Here is a 27560-nt window from a genome sequence, read left to right as displayed (position 1 = left end):
GATGGAGGTCCGTGGAAAAGATTAACAAATAACGACACTCCTGAAATCGAGTCCAACTGCGTAATACAGTGTTACTTTTATGACCCAAACAAGTACCAAATTAAACCAAATTTGTACTTGCCTTGAAGCAAAAGATTTGCTTCAAGATTTGCAAAACATTTCCCCCAAAGGATTTGCAGGGCCGTTCAATATATTTTTTTCATTCCAAGCACACATACTCACCGTTCGAATACTGTAAGCGTCAAAAGAAAAAGCTGCAAAAACCTTGCAACCTACTGATACGTTGAGTTTTGCTCTTGTCATGGCTTACATCAAGGGCTTTCATCATCATCATGACTATTTTTCAATCCCGGTACACAGACTTAACCTTATCACAGTATAAGGATCATCAGAAGAATCTGCAAAGTCATAAACATCTATTCCTTCACCTGTCCAGTACACTTACACTGAGTTAAATCGTTGCATTTTTTAAGTCCAAGATCGGGAAGCACAGCTCATTTTTAAGAGACTGCTGAAGAACCGACCCATTCAGTCCCCTTGGTCCCGGGCATAAGATCGGTGTTCTCCTGGACAAAATCCTCCTGGCCCTTTGACGGCTCTTCAAAAGCAGCCAACCATCCTCATCTTGAAATACCATTGATGACTTCAGTCAGTAAACATAAGTAGGCATACCTTTTTTAGCAACTATTGGTCATCCTAAGCTTCAAAGGTTATAGGTGCTTTAAACCCGCCGACTTATGAATTTCACAAGGGTAAATTGGCAAAGTCACCGAAAAAAGTAAGCCTTACACATCAATGCATGTTTTGGAAAGAATATCGAGAACAACAATGTCCATGGCCAACAGGCCCCACAAAAACGAACTCTCCAACTGCATAAACAGCAGTAGGTACCTGAACGATCGCGGATTATGCTTGCCTGCGTCCAGTAACAAGGTGTCGAGTTTAAAAGCAAAATTGTAATATTCATGCTAGATTTATATGCCAATATATGCCAAATAATGACCAGTACGGTCGTGCGTAAAATGCCGACCAGCCTTGGCACCTCCATGACACATGACGAGTGAGTGAGCGGCGCAGCCTGTACGCATCGAATTTGGTGGAGGACGAGTGCGCTATACATAATCTCATGCCTTGCTCGCGCATAGCTGATTATCCATTGAAACATGACTAGCAAATATGAGCTCGCCACGTAAAGGTCACCCCAAACTATTCGTCGGAGTTCCTTGAACAGCTGACGCCATAGATCAAACTTCGTCGACCTCCGTGCGCCGATTTCGTTCGTCGATAATTTATTTTTGAAATTTGGGGTCACTGGAATAGTTTGGCATCAGGAATTTTCCAGTGATTTTCCGCCTGGTGTAATACCAAATCAAGGTATGCATACAGCAGAGGGTAGTCCGATGTAAAGCTACATGAATTGCAGATGAGGTCTGAACTGTAGAAGGCTTTCGGTACGCTGCTATGGATTTCACAAATTGTAACGCATGCCATGCTTTGAACTGAATCTAGACGCCGGGCTATATTTGCTGTTCGGGCATGTTTTGTACAGTTGCATTCATCAGATGTGCCTGCAAACCATTGTGTATTTGCATGTGACCTGTGTTCTGTGTCAACTGTGATTTTTGGGAAAATGGTATGGAAAATCCAAGAGCATAATTTCGTTAAAAATATGCTTGGGGTAAGCTGGGCAGGGAGAAATGACCTAACTGGTTTTGCTGTTGGGGCTAGAACTGGAATCCATTAATTGGAAAGGAGACAGATTCTACCTCTACTACCCATGACAGATTCTACCTCTAATGTGAGATAACTTCAGAATGGTTCTTGTTCTTGTGTTGAGATTTCATCGCCTCAGAATGCATAGTTAAAGGGAGTGTCCTACGTTAAGAGCATATTTCAAAGCAGACTCTAACGGGACCTCAGGAATCGTTGCGTCTACCAATAGCGCTGGATAATGCCCCTGTCGCACCGTCAAGACATCATAAAGTTATCAATTTTGATTGTTTTTTAGTCCAAATTACGCTGCCAACGCGTGGTAACGATACTACGCTTTTATCCTGCAGTCGCGACCACCATCGTCATGACAACTGCCATGCGCACACGCTCTGGTGCGAATAAACAACGCTTGTAATTGCCCAGCGGGTAAGGGCCTGCTATCGAGATGTGTTTTGGTTGGGTTTTGAACCAGTGCGTCACCTGGATCATGTAACGCTCTTGTTCCCCAAGCCAAAGCGCGCCTCGAAAAAAGCCGCTGTGGTAAACGCCATAGGGGAGAAACAAAAGCCCTGGTATAACGTTTCGTTGAATTCGCGTGATAATATCTTCATGTTCACAAATATTTTTGTCCTAACAGAATGCTTCAAGCTTTCGTAGCATTTACTACACAAACCTTTTGAAACATGTGTTGCAAGCACTGCATAATTTTTAAATTTGCTGATAACAGCGGGGCGAGTAAATTGTATTACTTTCATAGTGGTAAGCAGTGAGTCGAATAAGATTTCTCCCGCTGGGTCGGCTACTTCAAATCAATATTCTGAGCTATTTAGAAGGACTTGGAAAAACTGGCAGAACTGATCAAATCGCATGTGTCTGGCGAAACAGTAAGTGAAAAGTACAAAGAAGGTTGGATGCTCCTTTGAAGCAATTGTACCCAACTGTAGGCTGCACAGTTGATAAGTTGTGGTAGTATGCTCTTGAAAATACGACATGCCATGAGCTATCTATTGATGAAATGATACGCATTGCACGAGTAGAAACTTTTGCTGAAATTAATTTCTGTTCTAATTAATCATGATGGTGCAAATAAAGAACAAGCAATTGCTCGTTAATAAGAAATAAAGTTATACATTTGTGGTTAAGAAAAACGAATGCGAGAGTTAGATGTAAAATACTAGGCAATGCCCGCAATGTATCCAGCAATGCCTGCTAGAAGCCCTGCGGGCTCAAAAGTGGCAGCGCTACTGCATAACTAGTTCAAAACGCCCCATGTTCGGCTGAAAGTCAAGCATAGCACATTGGACGACAGAGTGCATATGTCAGGAGATCTTCAACAGGAAACTTGTTCAAAGCAAACCTCCAATAGCAATTGCATGTCGCTATGCCACTATCAGCTTTTAAATTTCCTAACCGTTTTCCCCAGTTTCTGGTATCCTCGCAGCAGCACACATTCCATGAATACGGGGCTCGATTTGCATAACTTTGATACGCTCACGTCCTTTACGACTAGCATACGAAACTGGACCTGCTCCGCGCGCCCCCGTCAGTTGGTCGGAGTTCCAGCGTACCCCCCCCCCCCCCCCGTCCCCTCCCACCGCGTGTGGCCCGCTGAATCGAACGACCCCTCCCTGTCGACCTCGTAAGATGAAATCGGCGGCGTCCAACGGAGCCGTGTTCAGCTCGGCAGCGGCAACTGAGTCGCACCCTATATATTGGACAACAGATGCCATCGTAAATCTCGGATGACCATTTGTGGCGACGCAAATCGCTCCGTCCTGATACAACCCATCATTCCTCAGCGCGCGACGTCGTAAGTCGAGCGATTCGGACGCGTGGGGACATCCGCTCCGCTCAGTTTCTTCTTCTGCAGCTGCACGATACTTCGCGGTGTTGTCGCGACAGTGCCCTCCCTCAGATTCTGCGGTGCGCTGCTGCTGGGTAGGGGCTGGGTCGACCGCCTCCGGGTCCCTGCCACAGGCGACGGAGGCGGAGGGCGTTTCCGGGCCCCGGCCTACCCAGCGGTCGACCGCACGCGTCCGTTGAGACCGCGCTAGCGACTCGTTGCCTCATACCGCCGGCTCTGCAATACGTTGGACAGCGGCGGCACGGCACAGCACACTCAAACCAGACCCGGGCCCACGGCCAGGATACACAGCTTGCCCGCGTGAAGCTTGTTGCCAGGCCGGGCGGTCGCGCTGCTGCGGACGAGCGGTTCGAAACGCGGCGGCGCCTGACCGGCGGCCACGGCTTCCGTGCCACGTTCGTGTTCAGGGCTCACTGGCGCACTACCGCAGGCCAGCGCCTGGGGTTGTCGGGATCGATCAGTCGCAGCATACAATCGCGCTCCATGGCTCGCCCCGAAAACGCCGGCTTGAGTTGGGTCAGCATCGGAAGCGGCACCCTAGGTTATAAGTCTCAGTGCCTTTATGAGCATATCCTGGTGTCCGGTCGGCTGGCATACGGTGGTGCTTAACCGGAGCGCAGTCGGTGGTAGTGGGACGCCACCCCTCGGCGGTTGGCACCTGCCCCTCCCCCCCCCCCCCCCCCCGGCCGCCTGCAGTTGGCCGAGCGTTCCGGGAGCCGGCCCATCCGGCCAAACGAGCGGCTGGCGTGATTAGAGGCCAGATCGGATCGGGTGCCGGTGGCGTGCGGGCCGGAGCTGCCCTGTCCGCCGGATGACGGCCGGGCGGCCCGTGGCGTGCCACAGCGGTCCCAGGAGACCACCTGTCACCGGCCACACCCCATCTGTCACAGCCACACCTCGCCTGTCGCCAGTCACGCCTCGCCTGTCACCGGCCTCAGACGTCACCAGTCCCACCCCCATCTGTCGTAGCCATATCTCGCATGGTGCCGGTCATGCCTCACCTGTCACCGGCCTCAGACGTCACCGGTCCCACCCCCATCTGTCGCAGCCGTACCTCGCCTGGTGCCGGTCACGCCTCGCCTGTCACCGGCCTCAGACGTCACCAGGCTCACCTCTTCTGTCACAGCCACACCTCGCCTGTCGTCAGTCACGCCTCGCCTGTCACCGGCCTCAGACGTCACCGGGCTCACCCCTTCTGTCACAGTCACACCTCGCTTGTCGTCAGCCACGCCTCACCTGTCATCGGCCTCAGACGTCACCGGTCCCACCCCCATATGTCACAGCCGTACCTCCCGATGCCGGTCACACTTCACCTGTCACCGACCCCACCCATCTGTCACACTCCATGTGTCACACCCCGTCTGTCACAACAACACCTCGGCTGTCGCCGACCACGCCTCACCTGTCACCGGCCCTACCCCACCTGTCACAGTCCAACCTCGCCTGTCGCCAGTCATCTTTTAACCTTTCACAAGTTACACCTCGTCTGTTACTTACTACTGATACCAGCGGTGCGTTAAAATCCCTAAAAAAATCCTGGAACCGGATCCCTAAGATCAAGGTTCCGAGATCTTGCGCGATCATGTATTTTTCACAAAAAATTGTCGAAGGATTGTTTGAAATCTTAGATCACTTTTGACATTTTGTCGAAGGGTTCTCTGGGATCCTGGATATTTTTTATTTTTATTTTCGAAGGATCCTTTAGTGTCAAGGATCATCTTTTAAATGTTGCCCGAGGAATTTCTGAGGTTCCGGATATATTTATTTGTTTGCACAATCGTCTGTAGGATCAATGGATCTAGCCTTTAAAAAAATCTGGGGGATATAGGAGTTTACTTTTAATTTCACTAAAATATTTTTAGGGTCCATATGTGATGTTGACATCCCGTCTTCTTATCGGTAATCATGTCGTATCTCACAACTAAAACTACGTGCCAGATCAACTTTCAGTATTGTATGATACAGTCAGTACTACCTGCTATGCCATCCGTACCTTGCCAGCGATCCATTTATTTTCACTGACCACACGCGCTGGTTTTTGCCTCTCCATCCCTTTTTGTTCTTCATTCCCACCTAAATATTGATGTGTCTGCCAATTAATTATCAAAATCAGAGGCATCATCACGTCACACGTTCAATCTGAAAAAGCTAGGGCGGGGTGGGCCGATGACAGGTAGCACTGACCGCTCGACGATGGAAATAAGGAATCCAAACAAAAGCTTTGGTAAGTCATGACAACCTGTCTTCGTTTGTAAACCTGGACAAGTCTCACCAACAATAACGCTGTACTCTTAGTGACGGCCGGCACAGTGCTGTGCAGCTTTTGACATGGGTCTGGGATCTGACAAGCCGTGGTCATGCGCAGCTCCAAGAACAAGTTTTTCTTTTACGGATGTTACACGTACAAAACAAGGTTCCAGTGTGGCTATTGTCCATACCCAGCTTCGGCCCTGCCTTTGCTGGGCACGCGGCGAGTCACATATCTATACCGTGACCGGAAGTGGCTCGCAAGTCCCAAGGTCCGTGCACCGCCGTGTTTCGGTCATTAGTAGTCGACAGCAGTCCCCGGTCCTGTCGACTTCATGGACCGGGGCCAGCCGATGATCCCACAGCGAGAGGCGCGACCATCCGGTCGTCCAGTGTTGGCCACCTGTGGGAAATAATGACTATCTTCCAAAAACCGGATGTTCCCTTCCAGCCCTGTCTTGTCAAGTGCAAAATACGTGTTGATGGCACAACAGGCGTATGTGTGTGTGTGTGTGCCATTGGGGCTTCACGACGCACCCAGCTGCTGAGGCTATATGGCGTCGCCTGCCTCTCACCCTGGCAGGAAGCGCGGGTACCGCGGGGAAGCACAGCAGGCGTAGTTAACAGTTGTGCTGGCATGTCCCATTTAAACCCAAAGCTGATGCATCTAACTGTAAATGACTACAGAATGTCAGTCAATTTAAACGCAAAATATTTCTTACCCGTTACCAGCCAACATCGATGAGGCCATCGGTGTTTGGGTATTAGACTTGCATTGAAATCAATGAAAAAACTCCAGTAATTGATCATCTATCTGTGGTTGTATCTACAGCAACTTCATATTCTGGATTTTTTTTCTGCAATCCACAACCAGAGCTGGTGATTCTAAGAAAAAACAGGGGTATCTACAAACCTCTCAACCAAAGGCCGTCTCTAGTGCATGCTGGACATGCGCTTCCTGCGACCAAACCACAATCTGGCGCAATCTTGGCACAATTAGTTTGAGTACAAAAACCCGTTTCACTTGTTTGACTTGACCACTACAAATGTGTGATGAGGTGGTTAGCTGATAGGTGAGTCCTAGCCTCAGCGAGCCAGCTATCCTACTAGCATTTTGCTGTAAGAATCTGCTGATGCTAATATGGTATGGACTGCAGACTAGATTATTGATTCATACCGTTTTAGGAAGTGCAAAGCCTACGCCGGCGATGCGCATACACTATCACTGCATCAAACCAGGTCTCAACCTGTGTTGCTTTATTCTTCGCCCAAAGATTGTTCTTTGTCCAGTTTATGACAGATACGAAAAGGTAAAAAAAAATCGAAATTGTTCGTGATCTATGTCAAGTGCTTTGAATTTGTATCATAAAGGATAAAAAACTCTTCATTAATCCGTGTTAATGCAACACAGTAACATTAATCTGTATTAATGTAATACAATAACATTAATCCATGTTATTGTATCGCAGAATAAAATCATGCTGGATTGTTAACCACAACACTAACAAAAAAGAATGAGGACTTAATTTGTCATGCTGTCATGGCTTGCGTGCATGTAAATGTTCACGGACTACCTTACAACGCATTTCAGCAGTTCCTCTGGATTTGAATGTTGATATAACCACTAATACAGCTGTCAGAAGACGTTCTCCGTTTATTGCGATACACTATGCCAAGTGTTATGCCAGGATGTGGCAAGCTGTTTAACCTGAAATTTGCGATGGCAATATGTGTCAAAGGATCTTCCGGGATCCATGACGTTCTCTGAGATTTGTCAAAGGATTTTCCTAGGATCCTGGAGCTTTCTGAAGTTTTGTTAAAGGATCTTCTGGGATCTGGGATTTAAAAGTTATCGTCTCAGAATCTTGCAAGATCTGGGAGCCTCTTTTCGAGGGATCTCACAAGATCATGGGAACCTTTTGAAATTTTGTCAAACTATCTTATGGATCTTGGATATTGGTTGGGGATCTAGGCATATGTCTGATCAAATCATCATTTACATTACATATCACCCAATGGTCCATCGTCTTTGCCAGGACATGCAAATGACCTGCCACCGTTTACAAACCAAGAATGACAGTGCTCACACTTGACCTTTCACGACCCGCACCCGACCTTTGGCCGCCCCGCCCTGCATGCGTCACTGGCGTTAAGTTGGTCATCGCCCACACCGTTCTTGAATTGGTTAACATCTGTGACGGTTGGCGATAGCGCTGCATCCATCAGCGTTTGATCGGACGTTAGCCGCCGCTGCATCGGCGCTGTGCAGCTCGGCAGCACCTCGGCATCGGCCGGTGTCAGCGGCGCCGCAGCATCGGCATCAGCCGTGTCAGCGGCGCCGGGGCAGCTCGGCCCCGTGCCGGTGCCGCCGACAGCAGCCGGCATCAGCCCGTGTCAGCGGCGCCGGGGCAGCTCGGCCCCGTGCCGGTGGCCGACAGCAGCTCGGCATCAGCCGTGTCAGCGGCGCCGGGGCAGCTCGGCCCGTGCCGGTGCCGCCGACAGCAGCCCGGCATCAGCCGTGTCAGCGGCGCCAGGGGCAGCGGCCCCGTGCCGGTGCCGCCGACAGCAGCGGCATCAGCCCGTGTCAGCGGCGCCGGGGCAGCTCGGCCCCGTGCCGGTGCCGCCGACAGCAGCACGGCATCAGCCCGTGTCAGCGGCGCCGGGGCAGCTCGGCCCCGTGCCGGTGCCCGCCGACAGCAGCCCGGCATCAGCCCGTGTCAGCGGCGCCGGGGCAGTTGGCCCCGTGCCGGTGCCGCCGACAGCAGCCCGGCATCAGCCCGTGTCAGCGGCGCCGGGGCAGCTCGGCCCCGTGCCGGTGCCGCCGACAGCAGCCCGGCCCAGGTCGGCCCCAGTGACGTCGTGCTGACCGAGCCAACAGCGCCGCCAGACCCTGCTCCACCCCAGCCGACCACGCGGACCGAGAGTGTACGACCCCCGCCTGAAGTTACGACAGGGCCGGCTCTGCTGGGAGCTCCGGGAGCGTCTGCAACGCCTCCGCTCCCGACGCTGTCCATCAGCGCCGTCTAGACTCAGCAACTCAACCGATCCCAGACTAAGTAACGGCCCGTGTAAATGTGCCTGCCCTCGCCGCAACGGACGCGGCCATCCGCGGCCAAGTTTGTGTGGAAAACTCCTCGGTCCGAAGGCCCTTCGTACAGGGAAAGTTTGGATTTTTACACTTTGCCAAAAGCTTAGATATACCATTCAAAAATTTAATAGTGAACAAAACACTCATGTAATACAACCAACACCGTTCAGAGCGAACCCGTGCGTGACGGTTGTGACTATTCTGAAATTGATTGACGAGTTTACGATGCCAAGCCATTCCATCAAAGCAGTGCTGGATGGCGACCAAAAAGTAAAAGGACCCTGAAAGCCACGCCTCCACTCAAATCCAACAGAAAGATGACATTGGAAGGATCGCTGCATCCACCTTTAAGCATGGGAATTGTCAAAAGTTCAACAAATTTTGCCGAGTTTACGGCAGTTCACCCACTGTGATGCTTTAATTGCCGCCGCAAATTACAAGCGGCAGCGACCTCCACTAAGTGAATCCGTAGACAATTGCCGCTGCTGGTCACAAAACCTGAGGACTTTGCAAAGCCCTATGAATTCTGATCAAACCACTCATGATGGAGAGTGACGCAGAGTGCACACCGGGCGTCAAGGGAGCGCGAGCGTTATCTGCAAGCTTACCTGTGACGTCATGAACTCCACCAGGAACATGGCGTAGAAGACGCAGAGCCCGGCCGGCGTGACGTGGTTGCGCTGGATGACGTAGTGCAGGTGGTCCAGACAGTGCGAGATGTTGAACAAGCCGTCGCAGAAGGCCATGTACACTGCTATCCGCTCCCCTGCGGAAGCAAAAGGAGGCCGGAAAGCAGAAGATCAGCGCAGGGGATCAATGGTCCCCTCCCCCACACTGTTGGTTAACATCGCCCTCATGAATGTGGTCCTCATGCCAAGCATAACGCATCGCTCTCATGGTCACCACACACGCTTGAGATCCCTACTGGCACCTTGCCAGGTGTTTTGGCAACTAGTCGGTGGTCTCGCTCGTTGGTCTCGATCGATTACGTGGCACCCGAACAATCATGCCTGAACCATCTTTAAAACGGAGGTAATTGGCACTTCGGCTCGGGCTTAAGCTCGCCGACTCTAATGGGCATGGGGGTGGGCCCCGGCAGCGCGTGGCAGAGCAGCGACGGCACGATCACAGAAATCACGCCAATCATTCTCTGTCCAGCCAAATGGAAAATTAGACTCGGAACCTTTTAAAAAGACAGTAGTGTTTCGTCGGATGGTGCTGAGATCACTGCCGTCGCTGTGCTTTTCTCGTGGCGCGGACAGCGGTCTCGCGCCACCGGATTTCCTTTTCCAGTCGAGGATATGCGATGCCGTGGGAAGGAAAACGACGACACTCAGCGCGCCTGCCGCTGGCCGCGCCCCCGGGACAGGCGCCATCGCCATCGCTGTACCCCGGGACCGGCGCCATCGCCATCGCTATGACCCGGGACGGGCGCCATCACCGATCTGGGCCCCCAGACCAGCGCGATCACCATCGCTGTACCCCGGGACCGGCGCCATCGCCATCGCTGTGCCCCGGGACCGGAGCCATCACCATCGCTGTGCCCCGGGACCGGCGCCATCACCATCGCTGTGCCCCGAGACCAGTGCCATAGCCACTGTCGCGCCGGCATGGCACTACGGCAATATCAGTAACAGCTTGGGTGGCAATTTAGGGTGCACGAGAAAAGCGTAAAAAATTCACTAAGTGTGACGTCAGGAAACATGTTTTATGTCAGTGTAAGTTCACTCTTAACACCCGCTCGGGTGGGGGTCAAATTGACCCCCTCCCTCGAAGGTTTTTCCAGAGTAGTTTGCGAACGGTGCGGCATTGCCTCGCCAAATTTTGCATAACATTTGACAATTGAATAGTAGATCGTTTTGTATTAAAAATTTAGTTCTTATCTGTAAGGTCGCTGACCTACGGCAGGTCAAAGTCAGGCCATGGATTCTACGAGGTCAATTTCTAGGAAATCCTTCAATCTGGCGCAACAACGGAGTGCTAGACAAAGCCAAACATCTCTGAGATATTTTCTTAGGCAACACAACAATTGAATGAACAACTTCCATTGATCTAGGGTCAGTTTTAAAGGTTAGACCAAAGTAAAAACCAATCTGGTTTATTACTCTAGGGCTTGCTGTATGAGGTAATTTGTGGTGCTCATTTCGAATTTATTGATAACAAGTACCGTATTATATATCTCTCATGGAATTGTCAAAGGTCAGAATAGGTCACTGACGTTAACTTACCCAGGTCAACATTTTGTTTTCAAGAACATCTTGCCTAACGTAATCCTTACGCTTATGCAAATGCAAAACTCAAAGCAGAATTGTATTGTTTTGGTCACTGTGACCTTTGAAAGGTAAAAAAAGTCAAGGACATTAAAACGAGTACGTGACCTTTTGCTTAGAACAGGTATCTAGATTCTGGGAACACTTAGGAGACCAACCAACCAACCGATATTCACCTTGTTTGAGCTCATTTGACCCGGAGGTCATGACCCAGGAAACTCAAAATTTGACTTAAGTGAGTTTAGGCACAAGCCAACACACACGGTCAAGTTAGTGTCTCTAGCTCTCTCAGTTCCTGAGATCTCGGTGGGGGATCAAATTGCCCCCCCCCCCCCTTTCACCCAGTGAAGGGCATGCAACCGGTAACCCGGGAGCGCGTTAATGTTTCGAAGTATATTCCTTGTTTACTGTCAACCTAGTGAAAGTTTCAAGCCGAATCGGCTCTAAGTAGCGGAAAGGAATCCACTAATACCGGGTCACTGTCAAGATAGCTTCGTATTCATATACACATCATATTTACACTCCGATACGAACCCCCGCGCCTTAGCTCAAATTGTCGCTAGTAGTGTAGGGCTCGACATGCTGAGATTACGATGGCGCTCCTCGCGTTAAGCCACCTTCATGTGATTTCCTGTGGTTTAAGAGGTTCACGGTTGTCACTCGTACCAATAAGACGTTTTTTTTTCTTCTGAAAATCATGTCGATATTAGAGCTAGATATGTTGATAACGTTTGTGTGTCTCGTTACGAGCGCATTCAAAACTATGATCATACTGCTAAAATTCATACAACCAGCAATATGAAACATGGTGATTACGATAATGCATCTGTTTTTCGCCACTTTAAGAAACACGGCCGACAGTTGTCTACAAAGTTAAGGTCGTCAAACATGAACCGCTATTTTCTTCTGAAACTCACGTAGGTAATGAACTTTGACACGCTGATTATTATTGTACATATCGTTTTATCATGCATTCCAAACTATGACTACCGGAAGCGTACAAGGTTCAAGGACGTTACACCCGGAGGCCGGCGATTTGTCTCAAATTTTCACTCAATAATGGTGTCTGACATGCTAATTATGCTGATGCATCTCGCTTCGAGCCACATTCAACTTACGAGCTCAAGATACATGGGGCTAGGAACAGGGGGCAGAGGCCAAGCTCCTTCCCCCCATTTGTAAAGGGGAAGGTACGTGACATTCGTCGTGAACCAGTCGAAAGCCTGAAAGGTTCGGGACTCTAAGACAGCACTGCTGGAAACGGGATATTCAAGCGTGTGAAGGACAGCCTTTACAAACCAGACCAGTTTTCTCATTCTTTGTATCTGCCTCAGCCATACTTCCCGAGTGGTCAAAGACATGAAAGGTACTTGAGATGATATAAGACACTAGCTGGACAGCCTTTGGAGACTGGTTTCAAAAACATTCCTCAGAGCACAGCCGACACACCACAATTCTCCTGCTTCGCTGCTGCCTTGTGATGGTCGTCCCAACTCCCCTTTTCTATGAGCCTTTTTCTTTCCACACCCCGCGAAGATAGCTAAAGCAGAGAGGCCGGATTTCCTCAGACCGGTCATTTCCCCGGGACTTAAATGTCATTGTGTTTCATGACCTTCGTCTGGAGGCCTACCGGGAATGGAGCATAGGAAACTTGTTTTTTTCAACAATGCGTACATTACGTTGCACATTTGACCTGACGGCCATTATCCGACGGCAACTGACCCACTGAACTTGTCAAGCTCAGAGAAGTACCGCAGCATTAAATACCACGGGGATCACACATATCCCTCGATTTCCCAAAGAGCTTTAAGATCCCGAAAGTTTTTCGAGAAAAAGTTCAAGAAAGACTCCAATTCTTGCAAAATCTATCGACAACATTGAAAAAGATCCTATAGGCCAGCAAATCCTTTAACACGCTTCAAAAAATCAAGGTCCTAGAAGATCCTTCTACAAAAATGGAGAAGATCCTAGTTCCCAAAACGTCCGTTGGCAACATTTGAAAAGGCCCAGGATCCCAAAATATTACAAGATCTAGTAGTCCACAATATATTGTGACGCCTAGTGTCAGTGCAATTTTTAGGTAAACCAAATTATCACATCCTGACGCACCACTCAACATGGTTTCTGTATCCCCACTGGCAAATAATGTTATGTAACACCTGTGGCAATGGCTATATCAACCTTCAAACGCAGGGCAACTGCTGGAATATGCAAGAAAAAGTTCTGTATAAAATTCATGCACAACCCCTGCTACCATGACACAAATTATGCTCTCATTACTTTTCGTGACTGCTTTGCCAAGACAACATCTGTATATTTAGCAAGGTAACAGCGATGGGTTTCTAAGTGATGCTGCAAAATTTAGGTTTATGAAATACAAAAGCTCTGAAGGCTTCTGGAGAAATAAAAATTTAACCTTCCCAATACAAAACTTGAAAAAATAAAGAGCAGCTTGACGTGACGAACAATACAAAATGGTGTCTTTTGGTATCTGTCATGAACTGGACTTAACCACGTTGTCGGAAAAATAACAAGGAACGCGGGTTCAGATTTGGTTTGATGCCACGACAGTGCACAGGCATCACCATAGTAGGCTTCGCACTCCCTAAAACGTATGAATCAAAAGCCTCGTGTGAAACGATATAACGTTGTAATCCGCAAATACACCAGACACTTTTTAATAATTACTCCTTCATTAAGCTTCATGAAACATGTAATGCTATGAAACACCATTTTACCCCGCATATGTTGCCAGCCAGTTCATATCAACCATCTCATAAACACGTAGTGCGGCTGTCATTAGACTGCGAAGACGTTGTATCGTACCAACGCTTTCAGCTGATTGCACGGTAACATCACGAAACCACACATCACTGTAAACCAGTCAATAATGCCTCACCCGGCCGCACGGCACGGACGGAACCAGACGGGATCCGACAAAAGTGGGCAAAAGCGGACGAGACAACGATCGGGCGGGGCCGGGTGGAACATAATGAGACTACACGGGATCGGATGGCATCGAACGAACCGGACTGGCGGGACGGGATCAAGGGAGCCGGGATGTGATCAAACCAAACCGGAAGGGATTACATAACATCGAAGGCCATCGAACGTAGCTTATCAAAACCGGACGGGATAGAAAGGGATCGGACAGGACCAGACGGCGTCGGATGGAGCGTGATGAGCCCAGACGAGACCGGGTAAGATTGGAGGAGACCGGTCTGGACGGGACGAGGCACGGGACTCGACGGTGCCTCATGGGACCTGACGTGATAGGACGGGACTGGACGGAACCAGATGGAACTGGACGGGACTGGAAGGGGCGAGAAAGAGCTAGACAGAACAGGACGGAGCCGAACGGGACAAGACCAAACCAGACGGGAGCGGGCGGTACCAGACCACGCTGGACAGAACCAGATGAAACCAGTCAAGGCCAGATGGGACTAGATGGGACCGTACCGGATCGGACGAGATCAGACTGGGCCTGTTTAGTCCTGGTCGGTTTTGTCCGGTTCAGTCCTGTTCAGTAACGTTCCTTTTGATCATGTCCTTACCGGCCGATCCCAACTTATCGCGTCAGATCCAATCTAGCCCCGACGGGCTCCGCTCAGTCCCGCCCAGTCCCAGGCCTCATCCGTCCGATCCCATCATCAGGGCTCTGCGGTTCCATCCAATGACATCCAGTCTAATCTCGTCCCATCTGGTTCAGTCCATTTCCGTCTGGCTTCATCACGTTCCATCCTGTTTCGTCTGGCTCCGTTTGGTAGCGTCCGGCTCAGTAACGTCTGGTGCCGTCCGATTTCATCTGATTCCATCGCGCGTGCATGACATATAAAGGGGAAAATGACTAGTCGACTAGCGTCTTGAACGAAACTTGTCACCAAGCCTTCCTCCCCTCCCCTCCCCCCCCCCCCCCCCCGTGTGTAGGACGCGTGAAGGAAGTCTGGGGTTAGTGGCTTTATATATGGGATACCTTTACCGGTCGTAGTTTTTGATCTAGCTCGAAACGAGATGCACCAGCATAATCAGCATATACAACAATACTATGACTTTCAATTTGAAAAATCGCAGGAGTCCGGGTGTAACGACCTTCAACTTTACACACCTCTCGTGGTCGTTGGCAATGTTGGATAAAACGCTATCCACTCTCGTAATCAGCGTGTCAAAATTTACTACTGATGTGAGTCCAGAAAAACCGTAGGTCCGTGTTCAACAACCTTGAACTTTGTAGACCACTAGTGGTCATCGGCCTTACAGGAAGTGTATCGCATTCATCTTGGGGACCTTACCGTGCTGTTCACAGTCCTGCGCTTCTTAAGACCTAAGCTCCTCTATTTTCTGAGCTACACGCCCATGAAAGTAGAAAAAGGTGTATCAGAACAAGTATTTCAAAGTCACCTTTACACCTATGACGTCATAACAACGTCATTCAAATCCTACCATGCCATAAGCCAGGAGCGACCAAGGCCAAGAAAAATATAATTGTCGAGGCGTCCATATTTGGCGTTTTTGGCGTTCATATATGACATGCAATTTCCAGAAATGGTGGCGGTCAATTGGCTCTCAACCAATGTTGTGCAAGGCACGATGACGTAATCAAATCATGACGCACTGAGCAGCGTATTTACTTAACAGCGAATCGTGCTATTTAGAGCAGTCTTCTCCACTTAAAAAGTATATAAATGGCTATAAGTGAGCTTGTTACATCATATCTGATGTTTGCCTCAATATCTTCAAATGGGAAACATTCCCTTTAATGTGGCGAGAAAATAAATGCATTTCCGTAATCTGAATATTCAACGACACTAGTGGTATGAATTTGAGCAACGTTGCAGTCGGTCGGGACTCCATGACCGCGTACTTTGAAAATATTTGAAGGCCATGATTTTGAAAGTGGCTTCAAACGAGATGCGCCATCGCGATCAGAATGTCAAACACTACCATTGATTTGAGTCTGAGAAAAATCGTAGGGCTCAGGACAAAACGGCCTTTAAGTTGTACACCTCTGTCGGTCATAATTTTGAGCGTGACTCAGCATAATGTGCACCATCTTAAGGGAATGTTCCACATTTACACAGGGTTTTGAACTGAAACAGCCATCTTGAAGACCTTTTGATGCAGTTCACGGCCATGCCCTTTTTAAGACCCGAAGCCCTCTGGTTCCAGAGTTATACGCCCGTAAAAGCGCGAAAAGGTTTATTGGGAGACTGCTTCAAAGGCACCTTAGCATTGATGTCATCACAGAAACGTCATAGGATTGTCGCTATATTACAGGCTGTTTTCTGCTTATGGTCAAAACAGCATGGCCACTGATACATTCGCAAGAGTGACGGCGCGGCACGTATGATATATTCCGCGGAAGGTGATAGGCTGTTAGCAAAGATTTCGCTGCTGAATGCGTGTCGTGAACGTGAGTGTGAGCACTTTCGGGTCGTACATCACTTGTCACTAACGGGGCATTTTGCTTAGTTCTGGACCATAGATCGATGTTATAGAAAGAGAACGTCACTGTCTACAAAAAAGGTGCAGCACCAAAAAACAAAGCAAAAACGTCACTCTACCGAATGCCACAAAAAGAAGAAGCACGGCAAATCTGACTTTATCCTCCTGCTTGCGTTTTTTCTTCTATTGACGCATTTCTTACAGACAACACGGCTGGAGTCTTGTGTACCGGAATAAAGAGCAAGGCACTATAAAATTAGGGAAATATGACGGTGATTTCATATATATATATATATATATATATATATATATATATATATATATATTTAACACACATTGTAAGAGAAATTTAAATCTTGAACAAACAAAAAATTGTCCTAAAAATAAAATCCGTTGATTCGTATTTCCATGCGCTGCAGTTAAGACTTTGTTTTGAAGCAAGCTCACGGTGAAATGTGGTGTTGTAACCGAAAACCTGTGCGGAAATTGCAAAAAACCTGCGATTGGATAGTCCCGCGGGTTGTGCAAGTGTGGGATCACACTTATTTGACAGAATGTGAATCAAGTGCTTGAAAGGGGTGTGATCATTGGTGGTGCGTGCCAGGGCTTGTATTGATCTTGATGTGATGGGGAGAGTGCGTGCGAGGTTTGCAGTTCTGGGAGAGAACATTGTGTTGGTATTCTTAAAATATAATGATTCCCGATGAAATGTGATATATGATACCTGCCTCTATCTTTAGGTTTGTGTTTGAGCATGACAAGGGTAGTGATGTCGGCACCTGAAATAACACTAACACCCATGCTGCAGGGGTGTTTAAAAGGCAATTTGTTACTTCATTACGATCTTGCCAACATTTTGAACCTGTTGAGGTATTGCAGCATGCAATTAATCCATCGCATGCCATTATAAGCAATTCATGTAGGCAGTAGGGATGGGTTGGTACATCTCATTGATGCACATGCTTGGTATAGGTTTGCATGCTACAGCTTTACAAAATTGTCTTTCACCTAAGAATTCTAAAATATAGTGCTGTATTATTGTGGATGCGTCATAGGATGTCTTAAAAAATGGTATGCAGGCAAGCATTGCTCGTGAGTCATTATTGTCATTGTCACTGCTACTTGTGTGAGATGCTGGGTGCTGAGAAAGATGGAGAGGTATTGCTGTTGGTGTCTTTGATAGCATTTAATAATATTTTTATCATGAGCATTATGTGCACCGGCAGCTTCAACACTTTCTTGCATTTCTTCTATCCAACCACACCTATAGTGCACTTGTCATGCCTCTAGCATTGTGCAAGGTCAGGAGATGTGCAGTATCATTCCACTTCATGCGATATTGTATTGCTATGCATGCATTATTACTTGTGTAAACAATATTTTTGAGTTAAGCAGCCTGATGGCCGAGCATGTTGCATGGATGGGGAAGCAGAAGATGTGTTTGCATCTTTGTCGCCTATGTTTGTGGATTCCCAAAACAGGCTGAGCAAGCGACGTCACGTATTGGTTGTGTGCTTTCCTTAATATGATTGCAGTACAAAACCATATCATTATTCATTATGTCATGTCACAGTACAGCACTGAGGTAGTGCCATGATTACACTGTTGACCGGTGCCATACACAATGTACCACATTGATTGACTACTCTGTGTCAAACAGCTTATAATCTGTGAATGACGGAACAACTCATTCCACAACGCTAAAGGACTATCACCAGGAGAGTGCTGTTGCACCACAATGGTTATATCAGGGCCTGCTAGTAATTGCATACATAACCCTAAACAAGAAAAACATTCTTTGTATCTCCACCTTACCCTCTTTACCAAGGAAATAGCAATGTTTTTGCCAATCAATTCATTGCAATATTGCAGATTTATTAACGCTTGCATGCAACTAGACATCCACTTACAAAAAATAAGTGAAGTAACTACTGCGCACATCACATGACATCAATGTCCGGACTACAGCACTGCAGGTAAGGATAAGTCAACAATTCAGCAAGCAAGCTTTTCCCATCATATCTGATGCTTATCTCAATATCTTCAAATGCGGGATGTTCCCTTTAATTGTCAAAAAATGCATCACACTTTATCGTTGATATGTGTTCGAAAAATCGTACGGGCCCATGTTCGATGACTCCTAACTTCATATGTCTCTGAGGGCCATATTTTTAATGTAGCGTGAAACAATATACAGCATTCTAACCAGCACGTCAAACTCGTTGTTATGAGTTTCTGAAAAATCGTAGACGTGCGTCTTCAACGATCTTCAACTCAGTCGACCAATGGCGGTCATGTTTGCATATGTGGCGTAAAAAGAGATGCACTATTGTAATCAGCACGTTTAACACCACTAGCGACGTGAACTTGAGGGACGTCGTGCGAGTTCGGGCTCAATGGCTACACTTTGAAATTCTTTAAGAGGTCATAAGCTTGAATGTGGCGCAAAACGACGTAGGAGCCCAGTCCAGCTAATTGGCTACATGTTTTGAACATTTCTAGGTATCATACTTTTGAATGTGGCTGAAAACAAGGTGCACCATCGAAATCAACAGGCCAAACTATGTCATTGATATCCAGATGCATTAACCTAACCAGTATGTTTTACACTACTAGTGGTATAAAGTTGAGTTACATGGTGGGCTTCCGGGCTCGACGACCGCGTACTTCTCTGACGATCTCTGGAGGTAATGATTTTGAATGGGGCTTGAAACGAGGCGCACCATCGAAATCAGCGTGACAAGCACTACAGTTAATCTGGGTTTCACAAAGTCGTATTTACGGGGCCCGGATGCCCCGACCTCGGGCTTCGTAGATCTCCGGCGTAAAATATTGCGTTCATATTTTTATTTTTAAAATCCGGCTCCAAACCAGATGCACCGTTATAATCAGCTTATCAAGTTCTATCAGTTATATGGGTTAAGAAAAATCCTAGAGATCGCGTTCAGCAACATTGAACTTCGTAAACCTCCATGTCTTAGTTCTCAATTTGGCGGACACGACAAACAACCATCATAATCAGCATGTCGAGCACTACTGTTGATATAAATCTGATCAAACTTGCAGGTGTCCGTATTCGAATGTAAATATGAAAATCAATACGACCGTACTTAAAGTGAGTGTTCCACATTTATACCAGGTTTAGAACTGGAAAACCCATCTCAAAGACCACTTGGTGCTGTTCACAACATTGCCCTCCCTAAGACCTAAGCCCCTTTAATTTTTTAGCTTAACGCTCAAGGAAATGAGGAGAGACTTTCGGAGGAAGTGTTCCAGAATAATCTTAGCCTCCATGACGTCATGATAACATTTAAGGTCGTGTCATTCCATAGACCATATGGCGATCGGAACCAATAAAAATAGATGCTAAGGCGGTTACATCTAGCGTTCGTGAGAAAGATTTCCAGATTTAACGGCCGTCAACTGGCTCTCAATCAATATTGTGCAAGGTGCGAGACATTCCCATGAAAGGGTATATTTCACAGCTGAAGATATTGAAGCAAATATTACATATATATATATATATATATATATATATATGCACGAGGAAATCAGGTCACTTTTATCTACCGGTAAACTGTTCCGTGAAAAAGACTGCTCTAGCCAACACGACGTCTCTGTTTAATTAATATGTTCGGCAATACGTTATTGTTTGATTACGTTTGATTACGATAACGATACCTTGCAACACATTGATTTAGAGCCAATGGACTGCCGTTTTATTTGGAAATCGTGTTTAACAACGCCAGATATGAACGGCGAGACAACTATGTGTTTCTTAGCTTGATCGCCGCATGGGTAAATAAATGACGAGATTTTAAAGACGTCATTTCGGCGTCATGGATGCCTTGGGGACCTTGCCATAGTCTTCCTGAAAGAGCCTGCACATCTTTTGGGGCTTGGTAGCTCAGAAGCTAGAGGGGTTTAGGTCTTAAAAAGGGTTGGGCTCTGAACTGCACCGCATGGTCTTCAAGATGCATATTCTAGTAGAAAACCCCACACAAATGTCGAACACGCCCTAGAAATATGAATATGATTGTGAACACGAATACGAACCTGTGATGTTGGACGCCCGAAAACAACTGATCCAGGGATAACGTGAAATCAAAAGAAAAGTCCCTACGATATCATCATGAGTGTGAATTAGTCATCCCAAAATTCAGGAATCACGTGTCCAAACCGATTGCTCCAACAAAACATCGTCCCTTGTGACAAATTTGAAAGCATTGAGGCTGAACATGATTGATGAAGCTGGACATAATTAATGAGGCTGAACAAAAGACTACCTGCACTTCGCATCACAAGTTCACTTAAAATTCGCAACAACCGTTCGCATCATCGCGGATTAACTTAAGGCTTTTGTACGGCCAAACATCGACATCTCTCGCCACCGCAGCGGTGTGTGTGCGGCGCCCGGCGGGCCCGTCCCCACGCGGCCGCACTATCCATCGACCTCTGTCGGCGCCGATCGAGGCTGACGTCCGACTGTGCTGATAAGATTCCTCACTGGCAAAGCTCGCCCAGGGCCGGACAAGCCCAGACTGTGCTGATTGGGTTCCTCACCGGCAAAGCTCGCCCAGCGCCGGACAGGTCCAGACTGTGCTGATTGGGTTCTTCACCGTCAAAGCTCGCCCAGGGCCGGACAGGCCCAGACTGTGCTGATTGGGTTCCTCAGCGGCGAAGCTCGCCCAGGGCCGGACAGGGCAATACTGAGCTGGTTGGGCTCGTCACCGGCGAAGCTCACCCAGGGCCGGACAGGCCGAAGCTTGACCGCCTCGGAGCTTGTCACGCCGCATCGGGGAACCACCGAAGCCCTGGGCGAGGCCGCCTCTGAGCTCGTCACGCCGCCCAGGGGACCGCCGACGCCCCTGGGCGAGGCCGCCTCTGAGCTCGTCACGCCGCCCAGGGGACCGCCGACGCCCCTGGGCGAGGCCGCCTTTGAGCTCGTCACACCGCCCAAGGGACCGCCTTCGTCGCGCCGTCCGCAATAACGGCTCTGGCGTCTTCCATCCGACGTCGGTCGTCGGCGAGCATGTCATCAAATATTCATATAGGTGAGGAATAGACAACTGATAAGGTGACGGCGCAGTCACAGACACTGGGGCACGTCAAGATCTGAATAACGCTTTCATGTACTCTTTTCAGTTGGTTTTCGACTACTTTCTAATTATAACCGTAAATTGAACAAGTTTGTCAATGTGATATGCCCTGATAGTCATCTGATGACAGGAAACTTCATGTCTTTATCACAGCTCTTTGACGCCGCGCTTACCTTGCGACCAGGTGAAGAACTTGGTGTTGTGCGTGCGGAAGCTCCAGACGACGACGGTGACGGCGCAGGCGAGGCTGCAGGCGATGATCCCCAGCGCTACCACGTGAAGATTGTAGAAGTTGCCGTCGTCCAAGCCGTACACCGGCAGATCGTAGCCAGAGCGCATGGCCGCCATGGGGAAGCCGCTGTCGTTGGCTGGCGTCGCCGTCATGGCGCTCACGGTCAGCCCCTGAAGATAGGACGCGGCCGTCACGTCCAGTCGACAGCGCTGATACACGGACACTGACACTGACGACGACGACGCTGAAAACACTGGAGGTGTCAGATAGATCGACACCGAGCTTCGGGGAAATATCGTAGCAAACCACTTCGGATAGATGTGTTCAGTGTCTCTTTTGATATCATGAACACAGCTACACGCTCCTCTTCTTTTCAAAAAAAGAAAATGAAAGGCTTTACGTCTCATCGACTGCCAGGGCTATTTCTGGATGGGATTACTATGGTACGTATATCATGTGGAACGCACTAGTGGCGTGCCATGGACTCGGACCCATGGCTGTACAGAGCCGAGCATCCTAACCACTAAAACCCCATCACTCTGTAGAAACAACACCCTCTTCGCTCCCTATTTCCTTTCCCTCAAGGAAACGTCTCACAGGTGCAAATGGGCGAGGCTATACAAAGAGCAATGACTAATGCACTGACTGATTTCTTCCTGTCTCTTTTTGATAGTAACTACCTTCGACCGAGGCACTGCACATCTATTTCACCGTGGTGAAAGCCGGGTGATTTCGTCATGACACATGTGCTGAAAACGTGTTCACATTCATCCCACGTTTAATCGGAATTCCTAAACAGCAGTGTGTGCGCGTGACTCCTCGCGCAGACATCATGGCTGGAGACATCAGACGACAGCAGACACTTATAGATCAGAGACACTCGACGCTGGGAGCCTGCGACTCGTGCGTGGTTGTTAGCGCCGGAGACCGATTGTTGGGTGTACCCTGAACCCCCCCCCCCCCCCCCCCAGGCAGGTGGTGCTGTCCAGTTCAGCGGATGGCTTTACCTCCACCCTTCCGCCAGACAGGAATGCGGAGTGTTTCTCGTGCCGCACAATACTGCGGTACGGCTGCCCCAAACCTGGATTGACCCTCGTTGGTCAACTGTATCCTGACCTTTGCGTGGTATGATTTCAATCGAACAAAATGTCGTTGAAGACAGTGCATGCAAATTTGCAATGTTTCCTCATCAAATTTTGTCGTGCAAAATGTATTTTTTAGTATTCTTTTATATTTCCTTTGCCCACCTGTCTGGGTTCACTTTGAATTGTGGGTCACGCTCGGGCTGCGTCCGCGAAGCAGAATGCCCCTCCCACTGCCCCAACAGCTCAAGGTCAGCCCCGCGTAACAGCTACCGGCAGGTCACAGAATCAGCCCAAGCCGCCACCAGCAGTTGGCGGTTCATGGAGTCGGCTCAGCTCACAGCCAGTGGCAAGTCAACGGGTCAGCCCGCCCACCGCCGCGGATAGCCACGGTGTCCGCCGCTCCGGCGCCGAGCCCCGCAGGCCACAGTGTCAGCCCCGGCGCCGAGCCCCGCAGGCCACGGTGTCAGCCCCGGCGCCGAGCCCCCGCAGACCACGGTGTCAGCCCCGGCGCCGAGCCCCGCGGGCCACGGTGTCAGCCCTGGCGCTGAGCCCCCGCAGAACACGGAATCATGCCTGGCGCCGACCCCGCAAGCCACGGTGTCATCCCCGGCGCCGATCCCCGCAGACCACGGTGTCATCCCCGGCGCCGAGCCCCGCAGACCATGGTGTCAGTTCAGGTGCCGATCCTCACAGGCCACATTGTCATCCCCGACGCCGATCCCCGCAGGCCACAGTGTCAGCCCCGGCGCCGATCCCCGCGGCCCACAGTGTCAGCCCCGGCGCCGAGCCCCGCAGGCCACAGTGTCAGCCCCGGCGCTGAGCCTCGCAGACCATGGTGTCAGCCCCGGCGCCGAGCCCCACAGACCACGTTGTCAGCCCCAGTGCCGAGCCCTGCAGACCACGGTGTCAGCCCCGGCACCGAGCCCCGCAGGCACGGCCTGGCGCCGAGCCCGGGTCGAGACTGACCAGCCGCCCAGCTGGCGGTACGGCTCCCATTACGGCGCCGTGTCTCCCTGTCAGAGGCGTGTCTTGATCCAGTGTCAGAGTCGCCGCGACCTTCACGCGATCCTGCCACCGTGCGCGTCCCTAAACACAGCCGCCGCGGACACACGCCGGCTCTACGGGCCTCCCCAGAGCCTGAAGAGGAGCCAGGATGAAAGAGGTTTGGTCCATTCAGATGGCTGTGCTGAGAAACTTTGAATTTGAGCACATGCATTTGTATTTTGAATGCAGGTTATTCACATGGACGTGAGCACGTCATGCCTGCACATGAGTTTAATTTCAAAGGAAAATATGCAACAGCTCGGCTAATCTATCTGAAATTGCGCCGTGTCTATGCGTAGGCGTGTGACCAAAATCTAATTCCAGCTAATTCACTCAATATTTAGAAAAGCTCTTCTCTCACGTGGAGGGGGACATTGCCAGTTCCCTTGTATTTCGTGCCTGTCTAGACGAGTACCAAGCCAGAGAGGCCTCAATTTTAGGGCACAAATTGCCAGACTGGGTTTTTTATTACTATTATGAGTTTAAAAATATATTATGCTGAGTATATGACTTGCAATATAATACGTCGTTCTGGTTAAACGAAATATTACACATTTGAAAAAGTGAAGGCAAGTATCAGATATAATAAAAAGCTGGCTAGTAACTATTGTATTGCCTTTAAAGGAAATGTCCCACATTTGAAGATTTAGATATCATGGAAATAGCTTTCTTATATCTATGGATATGCATTTGGGGAAAGAAGCTTCCTAAAAAACGAGATTTCGCTAATGATTAAATAAACTTCCCAGTACGGGAAAGTTTAAGTCATATATTTTTATTTTTGACGTCGGGGCTACTTGGCAGGAATTGGCAGCCAGACGGAAGGAATACCTTGAAACGTGTGATAGCTCGGTAAATATGACGCGAGTCATTTTCCTCGTGGCGGCTGCGATGTCCAGTTAGCGCATAATTTGCACGTCGCCTTGTGTGTCTCAGCGTCGTCGGTAAAGTTTCGGGTGGACTGTTTCACATACGCAACGTAGTAATTTTCGACTTGTGTGATATCTTAGAACTAACAGAGCACGACAGGTAGGAGCCGTCACAACATCATGAATATCATAGCGAAACCAACCAAAGACTGTTGTGGATGCAAATTCCGTGCTTTCAGCCTTTCATTGTATGCATTGCTGTAGTCCCAGCGTTGATGTCCCGTGATGTGCACAGTAGTGACTTCCTTTATGTTTTGTTATTAATAATGCAGCTGCATCTGAAAATAAACAGCACAGTTTCACCCATGTCTTGTGTTGACTTCCAAATCAGCAGTATTTCTGTGGTGAAGGTGAGCAGGACAGGCCATTATCAGCCTCCGCGTAACAACGTCGTTTGATTAGAAAAGTGGGGTGAGTCGTTGCGCTGGTGGTGGTGTCGACCTGTGTATTTTAGTGCTGAGAGCTGTTTGTTGTTTTGATACCTGGGTGTTGTTTGGTGTTTCGGTGTGCTGATCACACCATGCTCTACAGGGACAGGGCAGCTGAAGGGGCAGCTTCACCTCAAGCACCCCGTACCCGGGTAACAGTTGGTTTCCGTAACTTGTGAATTTTAGAAAGTTCCATTTCCCTCGGTGAGCGACCCTTCCGGCCCGTGTGAGAAGCAGTCGTCGCCACATGACCTTAACAATGGAGTGCGCCGTAAAGCCCCAACTCACTGTTGAATGCATCGTGCCCATCGCCTGTATAGTACGTCAGAATTGTTTGCTGTCGGCTCCGAGGGAAGCCCCGTTGAACCGCGGTACACATGGCACCATCATTGATTATGGCCTTTGGTAGGGATGTCAGTCATGCGAACAACATATATCATGAGCATTTACGGCTTTATGTGACACGTTTCCTGTTTTTTCAATACAGACTAAGATAAGAATTATCGACACAGCAACTCCATCAGCGACGACAGACCACAGACCGTCCGGGATTTCTTATTCGGATGACCGCAGGGTGGATTATTACAGCGACCCGTACCGTAATGGCGTGACAACAAACAAGTGACTTGTCATACGCACACTAGGTGGCACGTCGTGCGAGCCAACAGCTGACCGCATGGCGGATTAGCTAGGTTTGCCACGCCACCACGCCACGAGGCGAGGTGAGCCGGCCGAGGTGAGGTGGGCCAGGCTGAGGTGAGCCGGGCCGAGGTGAGGTGAGCCGGCCCGAGGTGAGGTGGACCGGGCCGAGGTGAGGTGAGCCGGGCCGAGCTGAGGTGAGCCGAGCTGACGTGAGGTGAGCCGGGCCGAGGTGAGCCGGGCCGAGGTGAGGTGAGCCGGGCCGAGGTGAGCTGGGCCGAGGTGAGACGAGCCGGGCCGCAGTGAGGTGGACCGTGCGGAGGTGAGATGAACCGGGCCAGAGTGAGGTGAGCCGGGCCGAGGTGAGGTGGGCCGGGCCGAGGTGAGGTAAGCCGGGCAGAGGCGGGATGAGCCGGATCGAGGTGAGCCGGGCCGAGATGAGATGAGCCGGGCAGAGGTGATCTGGGTTGAGGCGAGTTGCGCTGGGCCGAGGTTCTGACCGAGGGCAGAGGTCGTCTTCTGAATTTCTAACGCAGTTCTCCAACACTCATATCATACGGGAGTTTTTCTTGAGTACAAGGACAAAAGTGGATTGCATGCACCTTGTGTTCGATATCTACGTTTGCCCTGATTTAAGCGAAATTAATCACACTGCTTTAACATTTGAAACAATAAAACACTCGACGTACTGGCTGTGATACTCTGACCATCGCTTCCGGTCGAAGCCGGCCGCTGGGCTGCGACCTTGGCTGGCCGATCACGGAATGACCGGCCAGTCCTGACCCGGCCGCAGCTGAATAGGTAGTTGAAAACTCGCAGCGCTTCGCTGGCCAAGGTTGATTTTCGGCAGCCGACCAGCCGGCCAGCCGCCGATCCCGCACTTTGTAAATAAGGACGAAGTCTGAGCACTCCGTAGTTATTTATGTACTGCTCGACGTGTCAGATAAGGGAAAGTACCTAAATTCCTCCGCTCTTTGATGTTAGTTCTTTTAGCGAAAATGGCCAACCTCCATTATAGAGTGGCGGACTGACCAAAGGAAGATAACAAGGAATTATTGGGACACGCTATCAGAATACTCCACGTTTCGCGTGACGCCCATGGGCACGAGTTATTCCTGTGGCCGGCTTATCTGCCTTGAGGGAGAGCATCAGGCAGTAGTCCCGCCGGTAAAACGAAGACGTGAAGTGGCGCCCGGCGCCGAGCGGCAAGCTCAGATTACAAGACTGCTCAACGGGTGGAACTGACCCGGTCGGCAGCTCAGCACCCAAGCTAGTCTTGTGGTGATATCGCTTTGAAGTCAAGTGGGGATGAGACGTATCGGGTGCTGCACACATCGCGGGGTCTCTCTCCAGGAAGGGTGGGTAGTGGGAGGCTTGCCGTCCCGCAACAAAAAAGAAGAAAAAAGAAAGGAGAAAAAAGGCACTGGGTTACGAACAAAAACCTTGATATTTACATTTCAAAACAGATTTGACGACCTGT

At 49.4% G+C, this 27560-nt stretch overlaps 1 protein-coding gene across 1 annotated transcript in view; it reads right to left on the bottom strand.

Moving 5' to 3' along the window:
* Positions 1-27560, bottom strand: part of LOC119111393 (uncharacterized) — a 79701-nt gene that overhangs the window by 9246 nt on the left and 42895 nt on the right. The window contains exons 2-3 of the mRNA XM_037235206.1: positions 21897-22125; positions 9521-9678 (exon numbers count right to left, since the gene is read on the bottom strand). Of these exons, the coding sequence (XP_037091101.1) occupies positions 9521-9678; positions 21897-22107 (369 nt within the window). The 5' untranslated portion in view covers positions 22108-22125. The remainder of the gene's footprint in view (positions 1-9520; positions 9679-21896; positions 22126-27560) is intronic.

Source organism: Pollicipes pollicipes, unplaced genomic scaffold (assembly GCF_011947565.3).
Source record: "Pollicipes pollicipes isolate AB1234 unplaced genomic scaffold, Ppol_2.1 Scaffold_7261;HRSCAF=8764_pilon_pilon_pilon, whole genome shotgun sequence".
In the NCBI taxonomy this organism is placed as follows: Eukaryota; Metazoa; Arthropoda; class Thecostraca; order Pollicipedomorpha; family Pollicipedidae; genus Pollicipes; species Pollicipes pollicipes.
This window is presented reverse-complemented; position numbering and strand designations above follow the sequence as displayed.